This window comes from Saccostrea cucullata, unplaced genomic scaffold (assembly GCF_032062105.1).
Source record: "Saccostrea cucullata isolate Sc308-1 unplaced genomic scaffold, CSIRO_AGI_Scuc_v1 ctg826, whole genome shotgun sequence".
NCBI lineage: Eukaryota > Metazoa > Mollusca > Bivalvia > Ostreida > Ostreidae > Saccostrea > Saccostrea cuccullata.
Genome location: NW_026941266.1, coordinates 37388 through 56239, shown reverse-complemented (window position 1 = coordinate 56239; position 18852 = coordinate 37388). Strand labels below are relative to the sequence as shown.

General features: G+C 31.9%; 1 protein-coding gene across 5 annotated transcripts in view; it reads left to right on the top strand.

The window, feature by feature from the left end:
* Positions 1-14396, top strand: part of LOC134257513 (lysosome-associated membrane glycoprotein 1-like) — a 77934-nt gene extending 63538 nt beyond the window's left edge. For all 5 annotated transcript variants that reach the window (XM_062740112.1, XM_062740114.1, XM_062740116.1 and 2 more), the window contains 6 exons: positions 5951-6164; positions 9309-9482; positions 10398-10543; positions 12204-12462; positions 13009-13185; positions 14181-14396. In XM_062740112.1, the coding sequence (XP_062596096.1) occupies positions 5951-6164; positions 9309-9482; positions 10398-10543; positions 12204-12462; positions 13009-13185; positions 14181-14323 (1113 nt within the window). In that variant the 3' untranslated portion in view covers positions 14324-14396. The remainder of the gene's footprint in view (positions 1-5950; positions 6165-9308; positions 9483-10397; positions 10544-12203; positions 12463-13008; positions 13186-14180) is intronic.
* The last annotated feature ends 4456 nt before the right edge of the window (positions 14397-18852 follow it).

Here is an 18852-nt window from a genome sequence, read left to right as displayed (position 1 = left end):
TCACAGAGAAACCTTCTTAAATAATGGTAAAAAAGGAATTCAAACGAAATACTGTGGAAAACGAAGTATTGTGGAAACCTTAACATTATATAACATAAATGATTGACCTGTGGCTTTATATTTTTTTATCTACATAAAAGAATATATGTATGCAGGAAATTCCATTAATCTGAATATCAATAGATAAGATTTATTTAATTTTATATTTCTTTATAGCGGCTGTCAATTGTGAAAAGGAGGAAGAAAACAGACATTTTATACTCTACGTCTCCTTAGGAGCAGCAGTAGGAGGATGTCTGGTTGTTGTAGTGTTGATTATTGTACACGTCATCAACAAACGCCGAAAATACGAAACATTAACTCTTTAACAGAAATAATCTATAAGGCTAAAATATTGTGCTTTAGATAGCTGCTTTTCATAATTCTTTGGAAAAATAATAATACACCATAAAATATACTTTATATAAAGTATTCATTCTGCCGTCAACAATGATTTATTTTGACTAAAAAAAAATTAACAATTTAGCCAAATTGGTCATACAGTATCGTGATAATCTGTAATATGTACTTAGGGAACTCTTCTAATAAGGAGTAAATCTTCATTTAATAAGATTATTACTTCTTTGCTAGACATAATATAATACTTATATATTGATTTCTATTGAGATAGTAATTTTTAATTATAGATACTTACTGTAATACATGTAATGAGAAAATATTGAAAACTAACAATGACCGATCTCAAAAAATTCTATAAATGATACAAATATGTGAAAGGGAATAATCCTCAAAGAAAGTTTTTTATTTTAATGTTTTAATTACAAAGTGCTAACTTTGGTAGTTTTTTTACATGATAGAGTTTGTCTATAACTTATAGTATATGAATAAAAACATGAAATATAATGATATTTGAATTTTTTCTAATAAATTGCCGCAATAGCAAAATCGATTTGTAAAGTATTAAAAAACATCCTGATTGTACATTAAAGTCTTCTGAAAGTGACATCAAAAAGACGCATGCATATGAGTTTCTGATTGACAATTTCTATATTGTTTTAGGAGACCAGGTCCTCCAACAATACATTAGAATTCCCTTGTGTACCAATTGCGCACCATTATTAGCAGACCTATTTTTGTGTTCGTGTAAAGTAGAACTCGTTTAAAATCTTGTACATGTACATGAAAAAAAGAAAACAATTGCCGTTGCCTTCAATTCAACATTAAGATGTCAAAAAACAAAGGTTATTTCAATTCTTATGTCGATACAGTATATCCCGATGAGTTTGAGATAAAATATACCATTCTGATTTATCTGTTTTATATTCACTTTTCCATGGCACTCGATCCCACCTCTGATGTTTTGGAGGTCCGTGTTTGCTCTGCTCCTATAATGTATTTAATTATAGACTTTTGATCTTGAATAATTTTCTTTATCTCTTTATGTTCCATGATATCAAGAGGATGGCTATATCAACTAATAAGGAATACTTAATTTCAGCATTCACAGATCCTTTCGTAATTTATAAAATTCAAAAATTGAATCCAAAGTAAAAATTAATCTTATAGGTTCCTTCGGGATTTCTTTTCTTTTATATTTAAGAGCTACCACTTGCTGGTGGAAGGATGCAAAGTTAGACCTATAGACGGCACTAGGGTCCGTTTAGCAGTTAGAGATCTTTTTTTGTCCCAACACCTATTGCTACGCGGGATTTCGATTTAAACGGTCTCTTCCGAAGCATCGGTCTCCATGTCCCCGCAGAAAGATTTGAAATTTCAACGTAAGGATACTCTAACTATACAGACAAGTACACATATATAAATTAAGAAGAATGTGAATCGGTTTGCTTTGAAACCTTTAAGATACTGTGAAACTCTGCTTGCAATTTAATCGTTAGCAGTACGTAGTCGAAAACAGTGTCATAAAATGAGAATCAATTACTGTCTTACTTTCAAATTTTTTTTTCGATTCATATAATGCTGAATCAAGCTTGTATGCAAAATGTTTTTATTCGATTATTTTAACTCTGAAATAATTGTATTTGTAAATTTAAAAGATAACACCAGGAGAGGGAAAATAATGAAAATGTTATTTATTAACATTACAAATTGAAATTGTGAAAAGATCCTTCAAACATTACTGATTTATAATAGAGCATAAGATGATAACAATTATACATGAAGTGCATATGGGGAGTAAAGTCATTACAATGTCCTTTAATACGTTTTACCTATTTTCTTTTAAATTTTACTACTAGTACCCTTTTCTCTTTCCTTTATCCACCACTGCAAAAGGGAACTGGTACTACCTTTCCAATTTCCTGGATCCATCACTAATGAGTGATGAAGGTCAACCTTTTTCACTTTTCTGGATCCACCACTGAATAGGGGTACAAGTCGGCGATAGATAAAGTACAAGATAAAAATAAAATGGGGGCGAGATTATTCGGAGCGATTCTCATAAGTGGTAAATATGAAACACATTTAAACAGACGATATTTTTTTAGATTTTCATTTCTTTTTTCATGCATTGACATAATGTAGTGCAATGTTCCTTGAAATAGTGATTGCTTGGATGTATATATTTTTCATATTAATAATAGTATGACAGTTAATATGAAGCCCCATATGCTCTGCCGGCACACAAACAAAATCCGGAATAAATTTACGCATATATATATAATATTACATTTGCAATTATGTCATGTCTTTGGTATTGTGTAAAACATTAAATCAAATTTAAATTAGTGAAATCAGAATCAAAATCTAAATTATATGTCGAATTTTTATATAAAATAGATTATTTGTGTCGTGATTTTCAAAATGTTAATTCTTTGAAATAAGTCTAATAAAAATGAAGCCGTGAAATACGTAACTGGCGCACATGAATGTAATAAATTGTTTTTAATATTGTTTATCTACATCAAAGAGGGAATGAATAGTAAAAAAGTTACATTGCTCGCTAGAATTTATCCGAGTTGTTTTAAAATAGTATGACATTCAACTAGAGGTACTGTGAGCAATGAGCTCACCAAATGATACCCCCGCTTCCCATAATGTCCATGTGTTGCTATATATTGTTTTACGGTAATGTGTTAAAAGGAATATTTACATTCAGTGTAATTTTCTTTATGAAATCCATTAGAAATCCACGACGTTCAAATCTCTATAACACACGTGAAACCTTGTCACCGCGCGTGACAATACACAGTAGGAACTATATGCATTTTCAATACTTTATGAACACCAAAATGTACATTGTTTGACACAATTTAATTTTTAAAAATTAACCCTGTTGAATTAACGTAAAAATACAACAAATTTGCATTTAAAATTAATTTGTCACTTTTTTCCTCGCAATGTTCGTTTGCGTTATTTAACTTTATGACGTCACAAACGGCTCTTACGTCTATAAAGCACACCAGTTTTAAGGGTGCTAAATTTACCTCAAAGATTACCAAAATAAACAATTTTGTAGAGGAAAAATTAAAGAATGTAAATATAAGTATTGAATTCATATTTTGGGATGTCTTCGGTCCTATAACACACCTGGCCGTGCCGACAAATTATCATACCGCGCGTTAATTTGTCGGAACGGCCAGGTGTGTTATAGGACCGAAGACATCCCAAAATATGAATTCAATGCTTAAATAACTCGTCCTATAAATGTTATCCAGAAGCTTCTATACGTGACGTCACAGGTAAACATATAATGACAATGTCCATGTTTTGCTATAGGGAACCTAAAATATGTGTCGAATAAAAAAGTAAAATAGGAGGTGCACAATGGCAATATGTAATAAAGATTCTGTGAAAGTTTCATTGAATTTCACTCAGTAGTATAAGAGGAGTTGCGGATAAGAGGAAAAGCGTAACAGACGAACGGACAGACGGACGGACGGAAGGACGTACAGACGGACGGAAATACCGATTTCTATATACCCCCACTTTTCAAGCGGGGGGTATAATGATAATTTTCATTTCCTTAGCGAAAATTGTTAAATTACGCCTATAATTAAGATTCCAGCTGCTTTTTCAATAAAAATGGATTAATTACCTTGTCATTTGGTTATTTGCAAATTTTTTTAATTAAATTTTTTGAATTGTTCATGCACATTGAAATTAAAAATGCTTGAATTCCTGATTGACAATATTTATATTGTTCAACAAATAGAAACTTCATGTATCATTACGTCAAATGCTGGCTTACGTTTTTGTACTTTTTGTTAGGCTATTATTTTCACTGATTGTCTGGGTTTTTCCGTTATTTCGCGAGAATGACAAATTGGGTGATACGGTTTGGAGAGAATGCTCAGGCACTTCTCCATGTAATCTGATCCCATCTCTAATATTTCAGAATTTTTTCAATTTATTAATAAATTGCATTTGCAGTTCAGGCTTAGTTAAAAAAATTGAGACCCAAATTTCCTTCAATTATATTTTAATTTAAGTAAAGATCCTTATGAATTATAGTTTATCAATAGAATACCGTACAGTGGAAATTAGCGAGAAGCAAATTCAGCGATTTACCCGAGAAAATATGGTATTTTAGCGAGATGTAATTTTAACTACTTCAAAATGATAGCTAAAGAAGCTATTACAAATATAACGCAATTATTTTTAACGATATCTAATTTTAGCGATCTCAGCTCCCTCGCTGAAAATTCAACTTTATAAGGGGAAGTAAAATCAGGACATTTTATTTGTGCATATATTTGTATATGAAACTAAGAAGCAAACAATTCTTCTTTGATTAAGGAGCGACCATTTGATTCTGAAGGTTGGGGCTGGCAAATTTGGTGATATTACGTTCTCAACTGTGTATATATAGGTAAACTGTCTTTGATTGGTGTTAACCCCTTCCCTTCGTAAAGATTTTTTAAAATTTATATTTAATTTTTGTCTGTTCTTAGCTTTTCAATCATTTTTTCAGTGTATTGGATAGATTAATTGGTATTAATCGCAGAGTCGGCAATTTTTCAGTCATATTTTTTGCAGATGAAAAAATGCTTTGCCTTGATTATCTTGAAATTAAATTTGATCTTGGCTGGCATGAAAAAAATCAAACTAGAAAAAAATTACCGCCTCGTTTGCATTAAATAAAATGGTCATTCCTTATTATTTTAATCATTCTGGTCTGGTTGTTGATTTAAAAAATATATATATTATCAACTTTACATTATTTCAGTGTTTTTATATAGTCCTGATCAGATGACTACAATGGGTCAAAATGTCACGAGAGAACCAACAGAAATGACACCGTTAACAGGTTGGACATCTAACGTCACGACCGAGGGCCCCACCACTGCACCAATAACAGTGACCCCCACGACTTCCCCTCTAAAATCCTCATACGAAGTCAAGGAGAACTCAAAAGCCTGTCTCATCATGGAGGGACGATTCCAGCTAGAAGTGACTTATACAACAAAGGAAAATGGAACTGTAAGATTTTGTTGTGTGATCTGACAGTTAAACAAAAACAAATTTTAATTCACCTATCACTGGCCACATTTACCAGTTAACGTTGGTGTATGAGTATAACATTTGATGCAGTATGTTCAGCTTCATTATGAAACATTGTTTCACATCTGTACATACCACTCTCCTTTTCCAAGGAAGATAATCTTGTCATAACATGTGTAAAATTTAGGGAGGAAGTAAAGTTTTGGTCAGATGTAACTCATCCTCATGACTAGCAATAAAAGACTTGAAAGGGGATCCTTGTGACAGCAAAAGGGTATTTTTAATGTTTGAGTATTGTATGAAAATATACAAGTCATATGTTTTTTTTACTTTACTAACAGAAAAAGCCTTTACAAAAAAAAGAAGGGATGAAAGAATGTATAAGCTTTACAGCATAAGTGTTATTTAGTTTGAGTCATTGAAAGAATGCAGCTTAGAAATTAATACATCATAATCTTTATATGAAATAAGATATCTCTTTTCATTAAAGGCCAGTGTAATTGTGGATATTCCAGAAAGCAGTGATGTCACAGTCATGGGAGCGTGTGCCAATGGAAATGACACCAAATCTATTCTCACTATTACACCAATAGATGAAGAAATTTTATCCTTGACATTCAATTATGAAATAATGAATGGCACGTCTAACCTGGTATCTTGGACGGCAGAGGTGAATCTTACAAAGTTCCCTGATGCCAGGGAATGTAAGTTTAAACTTTGAAAAAGCAGTTATGAAACATGTTAGAATAATGGAAGACAAAGCAAATCTAATATCTTGTCCTCAGACAAAGTTCCTCAGGTAAAGTTTTTCCATATATATGCAAAGAAAAAGCTGAAAATAAAGGTGACCAACTTTATAATATCAAAATCATCTTGATCAACTTAATTATTATTCAACATGAGACAGAAATACATCGAATCCTGTTTCTAAGTGTATAATTGTTTCAATCTTTTTCTTCAAATTATTTTATGCAAAAATAACCGTGGTTCTTGAATATATCCACAGATTTGTCATTACAGAAATCATAGAAACCCTACTGTAACAGTTATAAGACATTAAATTCTTAACAAACTGAACAAGAATTCTGAGAGTACTAGTATTGCATAAGCAATGCATGTCCCTTCCCGGGATCCCATTTTCTCTTTAGGATGTCATTTTATTAGACCCTGTGTATGAAAAATCGCCACCAAAATATGGACCTTTCGGTTATTACTTGTTTTTGATTGAAATGTCTTGGAATTCAGAACATCTCTCTTAAAAAGAAAGACGACGTCTTTGAATGCCATTTGACACACATGTATGCTTTGATCAGAACAGCTTATTTTACGTGGTTAAAATAATTTCGTACCAAAACATCCAACTTGATCTATATTTGTTCCTATAAAGCTATCCAGCGGAAGATTTAAATCATGACAATCTCGTTTAGAACATTAATTTAGTGCATCGGGACATTAATTTAGTCCGTCACAAACCCTAAAAAATCAATGAAGCGGAAGGAAATGCAAACTTGATCTAGAACTAATCAAGGTAAAGTCTCTAAAAGTCTACTAAAAATCAGCTCAATATACGCGAAAGTTTAGAAAGAAAGTGTGGAAAACCCTGAAAAATTGAAAAGGTCGTAATTCCGTAAAAAAAATCATTGAGAAGCGGAATGGCATTCAAACTTGATGTGTAACTCATCAAGATATACTCACACACCAAAAATCAGCTCAATATCTGCAAGCGTTTAGACAAAAGTTCGGAAAACCAAGTTGGACAGACTGACAGACAGACATATGACAGATGGACGGATGGGCAGACGGAAGGACGGATGGACAGACTCAAAGGAAACCTAAATATTCCTTTTCCGATTTCACCGGTAGGGGAATAATAAAAGATCATATGAAATTATGGCTACTTCTGTATTAAATTTCATTGTATGCCAGTTGAAATAACGAGGGGGAATTTTTTTTTCACTGATGACAGATTTTTTCCAAATAAAATTGTACATAACTGAACAATTTAGCAGAATCACTGGATATTGAGTGGTTGCAATTGGTGTTATCATGAAATAGCGTGAAACATGACAGGAACCGTTTTACATTTAGTTATGATTTTCTTTACGGTACTCAAAAATTAGCGCATTGAACTATCCATGTCATAGCCGCTAAAAATGAAGCCTGCTTTTAAAAGTACACGGTATCTTATGGCTTAAACTGACAATTAATTATATGCTTAAGGTATGAAGAAATGCTTCAAAATCCTGCAATTAGATGAGAAACATTCTTATTTATTCACTTTAAAAAGTATCAATTTAATTCTTCTTACATGGTAAAACGCAACTTTATTTTGATATATGTTGTCATACAAACTGTATTATGGGTAGTAGTTAACATTTTCTTTTTACTTGTACTAGAAAATTTACTTTGAAATCCGCTGTACTATATTATTACTTTAAATACTCTGTGATCTGTTTCCATTTACACGAAGGATAAAAGATTGATTGATTGATTGTATATTGTTTAACGTCCCTCTTGAGAATTTTTCACTCATATGGAGACGTCACCGATGCCGGTGAAGGGCTTCAAATTTAGACCTATACTCGGCACTCAGGGCCATTGAGCAGTGAGGGTTCTTTATCGTGCCAACGCCTACCGTGACACGGGACCTACGTTTTTAAGGTCATATCCGAAAGACCCGTGACTTTCACTGCTAGTGCCGAGCGCTTGGCGAAGGAACAGTCACTACCTTTGTTTACGTCTTAGGTATGACGCGGCGCCGCGATCGAGAATCGAACCCGGGCCTCCCGATCACGAAGCGAACGCTCTACCACTAGGCTACCGTGACCGGTCGAAGGATAAAAGAAGATATTTTGCATAAGCATTTTTAAAGAAAAAGTAGCTTTTCACCTCATTAATATATAGGCCTAAAAGGTATATAGGTCTTTATAACATGGTACCCCAACCCACATGAAAGATCTATGTCTTTCAAAATGCGTTTATATTTTAGTTAAAATAATAATGTATACATATCAGTGATTAGTTGCATGCAAAAATAATAGTTTTGGACATAATTTTATTTGTCAATTTACAGCTGGGTCTGTATGTCACATCATCCTTTATCAGTCTATAAGTAATTAGTGTATATGTTTATTTCTTATTTGTGCATTTCATGATTGATACGACTGAACATAGATAGGAAAGTGTATTATGATTGCAGCCCGGAGGACCGATCTGCTCTATACATATAAGTTTAAGTGTTGGTGTATGGAGATTAAGCTGGGAGAAGTTATTCAGAATTAAAGGCTTTCTAAACATTAAAAAGATTGTTAATCACAATGTTCTTCGCCTTTATAAATTACGAGATACATGATATATCTATCTTCCATGAAGTGAATCTGTAAAATATACATGTTTTTCATATTCAATATAAAAAGTTGCTTATCATTTACTATAAAAAAAACGACAGGTCCCTTTTTTTAGAACATCGAATTTTACATGTCGCATAAAAACGTACTCTACACAGTTCGTGTTTTATATTCTTAAAGTGAACTACATTTTTAATATCTAGACAATAGATGTGTCTGGTTTCAATATATACTAGTATTTATGCAGCCAACATTTACTTGGGGAATTGATAAAGTTTAAAAGGGTGTCGTTTTTGTTCGATTTTTATCCGACTATAAGTGTTCAAAATATTCTCGACTATCGTCTCCATCATTTAGACGCATGCCTTTTTCACACATATCGAAGCGGTTTGATGATCAAGAATCATTTCCATTATTTACTTGATTTATTTCCCGGGCGACAATTGATGGTTGCATCAATGTTTTCTTGTTTTTCATTGTTTTAATATTATCTTATTTCAGCTGAGTTAAATCACACAGTGAGTGGTAATCCAGTAGAGTTGTCAAGTCCCAAGTTGTTTTACAAGTGTGAAAAAGGGGGATCCTTCTCAGATGATAGTGAGGTTCTGGTCTTTATGTTCAAGGAGTTTAAAGTACAGGCCTTTAATGTGGAGGATGGAAGGTTTTCGGAAAATGGTAAATTTTCTCTCCTACTAACTTTGTAAAAAATGAGGGGACATTGAATCTCATTCGTTCGTCTGTCATTCCATCCCTCTGTCACAAAAACATTGTCCTTGGTCTTAACTTTTGAATAAGAAGAGATGGGACTTTCATATTTCACAGGTACATTACCTGTCCTTCTTTATATACTATAATTCAAACTCATGGCCTTGACCTTGCAGTTTGACGTAATTTTCATATTACTTTAAATTTGCCATTTCTTTTAGAAAGGAGAAAAATAGGGCTTTTATACATGTATCAAACAAGTATTTAACCTGTAACACGGTCTTTCAAAATATATTATGAACTTTTTTACCCTGACCTTAAAGATTTACCTACGTGTCAAAAACGTTATTTTTTCTTTTTACTTTTGATTGAGAAGAGATAGGGCTATCACATTTGACATGTACATTACTTGCAGCAAGATGTTTCCGAGGATGCTATGATTTTTTTAACCCTTGGAATATCTTGACCTTTACCTTATTTTTCAACAAAATTAACTTTTGTCATTACTTTGTATGAAATATGAAAAAGCGTTCAATTTTGAAACAATATGCCATAAATAATGGCATTCCATCAATTAGAAAACCGAAAACAGGAGTCTATAAGGTATTTGTCAGTAGTATACAATGATCTTATACAATGGCGAATTTACCGTCTATCTGAACTATAAGGAGGGATATATCTAGAGGGAGGGCTCATGGCGTGACAGATTTTCAGAGGATGCTTTTTTCTTCCAATTAGCACCTATTCTCAACTTAACGACGAGATGCCGTTAGGGCGAGCTATTAAAAAAGCAACAACTACAGTGTACCTTCTTTAAAAGAGTTATATTAACGCCTATACCTGATCATATAGTGTTCTTTTGATTTTCTTTATCTGTCTTTGCAGGATATGACTGTAAGGAAGACCTAGGACCTATTCCAGACCCCGAGAACCCTCCGATGCACGTGTTTGCAATAAAACGTGATAATATCACTTGCATCGTTTTCAAAGCTAAAATTAAGTTCAATATCCCATACCTGTCAAATAATGGGGTAAATATCAGCCATTAAGATGTATTCAGAGGGACTACTGTTTTTTTTTGGTTTTTTTTTTGTTTTTTTTTTGTGAATAAAAAATTATTTCTTTCCTCATTTCCTCATCAATGTAGCTCAAGAATGCAAATACAATCTTTCTCAATTCAAAAAGAAACTGCCTCACGATAAATATTCTTTTTTAATTTATATTTGAAAAATAATCACTTTGCAATTACGAGGGTTTTCTAAGAAGTTCGTTGACAAATGCCTTATTAATATTCAAAGAGACACCCTGACGCACAAAGGAGAAAATTGACAAACGTTGAATAATTTTTGACAAATGTAGGAGATTTGCATGACGTAAATTTTGTTCATTTTCTAAAAGTATTAGGTTTCAGAAAATTACAGATTGCAGGACCTTATATTTTTATGGAGAAAAAGTAAAAGTAATAATAATATCAGTATGCCCCATAAAAAACATATACATGTATACAATCAATCAATCAATACATTGTATACATTGTTTAACGCCCCTCTCAAGATTTTTTTATACATATAAAGACTCCACCACTTGTCGGTGGGATCTGCAAATTGTGTCCTATACTCGGCACTCAAGGTCATTGAACAGGTAGGGATCTTTCTCGTGTCAGCACCCTGCGACCCGGGATCTCGGTTTATACGGTCTCATCCGAAGGACTGGTCTCCACGTCCCACAGTGGGATTCGAACCCGCGACGTAAGGAACAACTCCTTACTTCGCGAGTCTAGATCAAACGCTCTCGCCTCTGTGATCAATCAATATAAACACTTCGTATACACACAGTTTGCACAGCCCAGTTTGACGGCGCTAAATTTATTACAATGCATCACGGGAAAAAATAAACAAACAATTTAAAATATATATAGGAGTAGAGCAAAAAAAGCAAAACATCAGGTGCCCAGGTGGAATGAAAATATATAATCATTTAAATTGAAAGACTTTATTTAAAAGTTTAACACATTTTAACCCTGGTCATTGTACACCATCGGCGACTTTTATTGACTGAAATTTTTTACAAGAATATTAAGCTCAACAATGAAAACGTAACTATTCTAACGTGAATTTTTATAACTGATTTTTGGGTATAAGAACTCTAAATTATTTACAACCTCAGGTTGCTTTTCTTGCCCTTATTCTAATGGTATTGATATAATATGGGGTCAATCATCAAATTATTGAGATATGTTGTCTGGAATGCTTTTTGTTCGTAATATCTTTTGATTTCTTTATTTTATAGCACTCAATTATTTGAAATAATTTATGAACTTTAACAAATAATAATAATATTTGCAAAATGATGCTTAAAAATACATGTTACCTTTATATTGTAATTAATATTGTAAGAAATACATTGTAATAATTTTTTACTAAAATGAAAAATTCAAAATTTAGTCCGAATTTCCTTTGCATTACCATACATTCATTTTTTTTCCCTGTTTATTCTCTTTGAATGATAAAATATTAATTTTTTAAATTGATATTGAGTTAAAACTTGGTTGTTTTATCCATTTAGAACAATTTTTGATTTAACATCTTATACTTTATAAATTTCCTTTCTGTTTTCTGAAACCTCAGTAAACGTCATCCTTAAAATCGTAATAAAATTCTCGAATATGCAGATCATCTTGCTTTTTCGTAGGTTGTAACTAAACAGATTTCTCTACCAAAAAATTACACGCTGAGTGGTGACTGCAACACAACACTAAATGGCTATTATTCTCAGAAAATGGTAATAAACTTTTACAATACCTGGGAAATGTCTATGTTCTTCACTTCTGATGTACAGCAAAGTGAATTTTGGAGAGGATACACGTACAGAGTTACAAAGTACCACATCTCACAGATTCAATTGCTATACGATTTTGATAACAACCTGTTCACAGATGCTGTAGACAGCAGTGAGTACTTAGTCTAGTATTTGGTTTTAAACTGATTCATATTTTCACTTTGGAGACCAATAAAAAAAGTTCTTACAAAAGTCGAATATTGCCCACAATGCAGTTATTGCACATACATCACAAGATTATTTAACATACATCATAAGATTATTGAATATTCATCACAATATTTTGAATATGCATGACAAGATACTGTACATACGTCACAAAATTTTGAAAACAAATTACACGATTTTGCATTATATATCACATGTTTTAGCATATACATGTATATCACAAACTATTGCATAATTATATATCATAAGATTTTGAACATACATCACAAGATATTGCATATAATTAGCACAGACATTGAATAATGCAACGTTTTACATGCCATATAAACTTTTAAACTTTTAACTGAAATTATTTGTTGCTAAAAATTCTATTTACTCAAATATTAAATGAGACAAATTTCAAAGAAATTGGTCAAGACTTGCGTCTCTGACAATTATTTAAAAAATCTTTTTTAATCAGGGTCTTTGAAGATTTCACTTCTTTTTGCAGTTGTCGGTAAAAATACAGAAGCTTTCGCTACCAATCGTAGATTACTGCCAACAGATGAAGATAAAAGCTACATGTGCAATAAAGAATCTACTTTCAACATTCAGAATGGTTTATCTATGATTACCAAGGAACTTCAATTTCAGGCTTTTAAAAATGAATATACAACTGCTTTCAGTGGTAGGTTATATTTACATAACTTTGGTTTTTTTTTTAAATCTTAGATTCGGGGTTATATAATTTTTTGGCCCGTCCGTCTGTTCGTCCTACTAACTCTTTGTACGCAAAAACTTAAACCTTGCCTATATTTTTTTTGTTGTAATGGAGCTATTGCATTATTTCACAAGTGCATTCCTTTTGACAAGACTTTTGTGAACAAATATATTTGATCTTGAAGTTTCACACATTTTTCCAAAAAACCCAACGTTGGTCATAACCTCTAAACAGTTCGTATTTATTAAGGTTTTTACATTACACATGTTTCTTCATAATGACAAGACTTTCCTTTGTGTGCCATGCGATAATTTTTACCTTTTGACTTAGCCCATAGGGTTTGACCTACTTTTGAAAAAAAATTAATCTTGACCATACATAAACTTTTAAACATTTGGTACTGAAGCTTCATATTTCATATGTGGGATTTTTGTGATATGGCTTTTCCCAGTGTACGATTATTTTTTATTCTTTAACCTTGACTTGGAGATGGACCCACTTTCAAAAATAATTTAAGCCATAACTTTTAAGCAGTCGGTTCTTGGGATTTCATTTGGACAGATATATTCGTCATTACAAGACTTTTTCGGTAACAACAATTTTTATCATTTGACCTTGGAGTTTGACTTGCATTTGGGAAACTTTATCCTTTCTTATAAGCTGTCATATGGGGGCATCAGTGTGTTGCAAATACATCTTTCACATTCTATAAGTATAATTATGCATTGTGTGTAGATCGAATGTAATAGTGTACCAAAAGATGAAAATTATCATACATGTACGTGTGAACCTGTTATAACAATAAAAAAAATACATCTTGTTTCATATACAAAAAGAACACATAAATGCCTAGTATCTTTGATTTATGTGGATATTTTTAGCTACCAACCAAGCTTTATTACAAAGGAGATGAGCTTAACTTTTCCATCGTCTTAAATCTCACAATTGATTTCTTTATGTAGCGGAAGTGGAATGTGGGGAAGAGGAAGAGACTTACGTTCTTTTAATTTCCACAGGAGCAGCATTAGGGGGACTTCTACTTTTAGTCATTGTGGCTGTTATTGTTCAAAGGAAACGTAAAAGGTATGAACAATTAACATATTGAATGTGATATTCGACAATTTCGACATCAAGTTGTGAAGAAAAGCTGGAACTTCTTAAATAACTGTAAATGAAATATTTGTAATCATTTCATTTTTTCAAAGTAATGGGGTGTAATGTGTAATGGATCCACCTTGCAATTACAATTAATTGTAATGTAATGCATTACTTTCCAAAAAATGTCAGTAATGACCATTACTTTTCAATTAGATATCAATTACAATTTGTATTCAAACCTCTTTTTATTTTTATGCCTGAGATAATGAATTAATCAAGGTATCTATCAGTTTTTTAATTGTTGAAGTTTTAAAATTAATATCTTATATTATGCTTTTTAAAATGTTTATTCAATGCTGATTATAGACATAATTAATAATTTTTTTTAAAACATTCTTGACGAGACAGTTATAAAATCAAGAGACGAGAGACAAAAAGAAAAATATTAATAGGAATCATTATGTTTCAAAGATATCCACAGACAAGTGACACTCAAACATGTTTGTATTTATTTAATAAACTGTGACTTCCAAGTAAGACACCAACTTGATTTTTTCTTTTCAAAAAGTTCATTCTTGTGAAATGGACTTGGTCAGCAAGATAAAAGATCAGTATGATCTACTTTAAAAGGAAACTTAAGACCAAATATTAATGCTGATATTGTTGATAATTCATTTTTGGTAGTTTATGAATCTCCTCTAACTTCAAAGCATAAGGTAGCGGTATTTATATATTGTGTTAAATCTATATCTTGATTAAGCCTGACCAGATAATTACAAGTGCTAATTCATTGAATTATTAATATATATATGTTTTACATTTTTAGAATTAACAATTAATTGAATAATCACTTTACATAAAACATATACATGTGGTATGAGATGTTTATTATTAAAAAAAAAACAACAGAGGAACAGAGGAACACGAGAGTCGAAACAGAACTACAACACTGAAAGTGTTCTTATTCACGCTCTTTATCCACTGTAGACTGATAAATTACATGAACATGAATACTAAGTACCACTCTGATTTATAGACCCGAAGGAAAGCACATTGACCGAGCACAAAGTGTGAGAAAGATAATTTATAGATAAATTGGATGATATGGTCTTATTTGTATTTTTCTCTAATAAAATGTGATGTGTAATGTAATTCATTATTTTAACAAAGTAATTGTAATATAATTAATTACTTTTCGGAAGAGTAATGGTAATTGTAATGGTAAAGTTCAAAAGTAATTGTAATTTGATGCATTACTTTTCAAAGTAATGGACCCCAGGTCTGGGTATAAGCTATAACAAGGAAAAATCTATTTCATGTTTACTATACGATGTAAATAAGCTGTTCAGGGTTACGAGGGCTGTTCAATAAATAATGTCCTCGGTGCTTAGAAAGAAGCAAAAGACGCTTTTCAATAATTTAGTTTTCATGATTTTGCTAATTAATCTCTTTTAAGTAAAGTGCATGTCCGTAACATTTTTTTTCCAATTTCTGATTGTTTTTAGGACTCATTTTTGGGTATGACCCTTAGTATACTGGAAAATGGCATATCCAATGATTTCCCGGACTTGTTTCCTCCCTCTGAAAGGTGTTTTTTTCAAGTTTGGAAATAGAAACAAGTCAAAAGGTCAAAGATCTGGCGAATATTGTTAATGTGAAAAAACATTAACTTTCTGTTTATCCCGAAAACCCCTTGACTCTTCAGGGCATGTGGGTTTGGACGCTGTCTTGAAGAAATTCAATGTAGTGGATTCCTGATTCTGGGTCCTTCCTCTAACAAACCTTTTGATTTTTTTGCAAAAGAATTGCTTTCTAGACTCCTCCAGAAATTAAACTGTCTCTCCAAATACGAATTTGAACAACAATACCACTAATTTTTTTAGAAAATTACATATAAATATGTCTTTGTGCTCTTGAATACCTGTGCTCTTGTCAGACATTCGCCGTTTTTATCAAGTACATCTTATGGTAAATTTTGTTTTGAGGGTTTTAATCAATAGATTCATGTTCCAATATCTGTTTGAAAATAAAACAAACGTGGATAACTAGAATTACTGATATTTTAAAATAATTGTTAAGAATTTCGTATACACTGTCATTTTCACTCATTTTTCAGAATATAGGGTGACCTTTGAGTACTAAGCTTTTTTTTACCGTCAAACGTTTCTTAAAAACAGTGTAAACTACTCCCGATATGATGTCTATCAAATTTACCATGTGTCTTAAAGTCAAGCATACATCATCAAATATTATTTGTTGTAATATGGCTACCAGTACATAAGTTGTTATAATTTTTGTTGGCAAGGAGGGTACCCACTTTTGATGCCCATTATATAATTTTTTATCATTGAAATCCACCTGCTCTTTTGTCTATAAAACAGGCATTGGTTGCTGTAAATGTCATATATTTCAGTGAATATATCTTTGAGATTTTTAACAAGTTTTACAGCAGCTACAATGAAGCTTTTATTTTCACTCTAGTTTACTAATTTTTTTCCATTCATTTATAATGCAGTGTCTCGAAAAGCCCTTGTTCCCCAGCTTCTCACGATGAAACTATGTGATGAAAAGTGGTCACATAAACTGTTATAACTTTATGAAAGATTCAATAATGAGAGAAAGTCAAGTTTATTGTCATATGATATTTGTAATGTATGTTATATAGTTCAGGACATTATTTATTGAACAGCCCTCGTACATTAATGTAAAATATTATCCAAATATACGGACTCAGTTTCCTGGAATAAACTACAAAGAATTTTTGTTATGTATACAATACACGAATGCATCCCAAATTTTAATTTTTTTTTGTATTCTTTTGTCATGCAGTTCAAGCGGGCAATAAAAGCAACTGAAGCTAAAAATGTTTTTTTTACAAAGTTTTAGTCTAGATTCAGTTCTTTTCCATGTTTTGAAATATAACAAAACGGCTTTTAGTTTTGAAACTTAAAAATGATAAAGCTTATTATTCATACGACTGTTGTTCACGTTAAAAATTTCTTTAAAACAGATACGCTCCTACAGATGGCATGAAAATTTCTAGATTAAATCTTCAAAAAAAATCTTTCTTCCTTATTCTTTCTACTAACATTTCTTTATCAATATTTATAATGCAACAAATTAAACACTGTTATTTTGTTTCACCATAATACTTTAATAGGATGTTATGAATGAATAGATCTCTTTACGGTTCACTTCGTAACAAGTTCTTTACGTGTATTTACAATGTCTTGTCAACAAAATAAGAAAATAATACTGTACTAATGATACTTTACAATAATACTTTACAATACCATATATCGGATTTATGTATCTGAGTTGAATTGATACACAAGAGCATGCTCCACGTATGAACAATTTCGAAATCAGGACAGGTTTTTAACAAACAATTCTGTCACACCTACTAATGTGTTCGGAGCCTTTTATTTTTCGGTGTTCTGCAAATTATAAGACCCGATGAGTTCAGAGTAGCTCTGGCAGTGGCTCTGGCGAGAGTTAGCGAGACTTCAGCGAGATAGGGTAAATTATTCACGGAAATGTGGCTAGGAAGTGACTAGCACGTGAAGACATGGTAAACAGAAAAGTTATGTTGCGTTTCAGTTTTTACTACCCTAGAATCAGCTGATAATGTCTGTAGAAATGTACTTCAATCAATCGATCTCTCTTACATTCATTCAAACTTAAATAAGTATTCTCTATAATGCAATTTTCTGAAGTCATGAATTAAAATTTCTTTTTGGAAAAATATTTTTGCATGGGAACCGGGACTATATTTTTTTGGCGTCAGGTTAGCAAATGAGGCACCAGCATGATTTTAAGTGACCAGTCAGCTGAATGAGTATTGCATTATGGGTCACTACGAATACTACAGGAATTTTACGCTTGAAAAAAAGGGAAAATCTTATCTTATTGTAAAGGAAAAGCATTTTTAAAAATATTATTTTCATGCTCATAATGACAAACAATTCATTTGTTCAATAAACGGTGAAGTCTAGGTTTCTGAAAGTCATACTGCGAAAGCGATTTGCGTCTGTATTAATTCCTTTGTTGTACTATCGGTGAATACAATTGCCAGGTGGATTCCCTGGCCAAACACATGAACACGAACGTAAACAAAGTTTTGTCCATTTATGCATTTTAGATGCTGCCCGTTTTCCTTACCTTTGAAGCGCTAGTGTTCTGAACTAGACACAGACTACATTCTATTAAACATTTTTTCCAGTAAACAATAAATTAAAAACGCCCGTAACATCTTAGTTTAATAGTTTCTTATGTTTGTATTTTGTTCTTAAGAACATTTTATTATTATTATTTTGTATTCCATTGACATGTTCATAGATTGACCTGAACCACGTGTTCGAAGTAAAATGTAAACATGTATTTGGCGTAAACGTTGCTATTCATTCCAACGATTGGTCAGTTGCTCGTGGTAAGATCCTCTGTGCGCATTTATAACAATAGCCATATAAGGCAAACAAACTTAAGGTTTGTCAGTGTAGATGATAAAACACATTTTTACCAGCGAATCGGTCACTA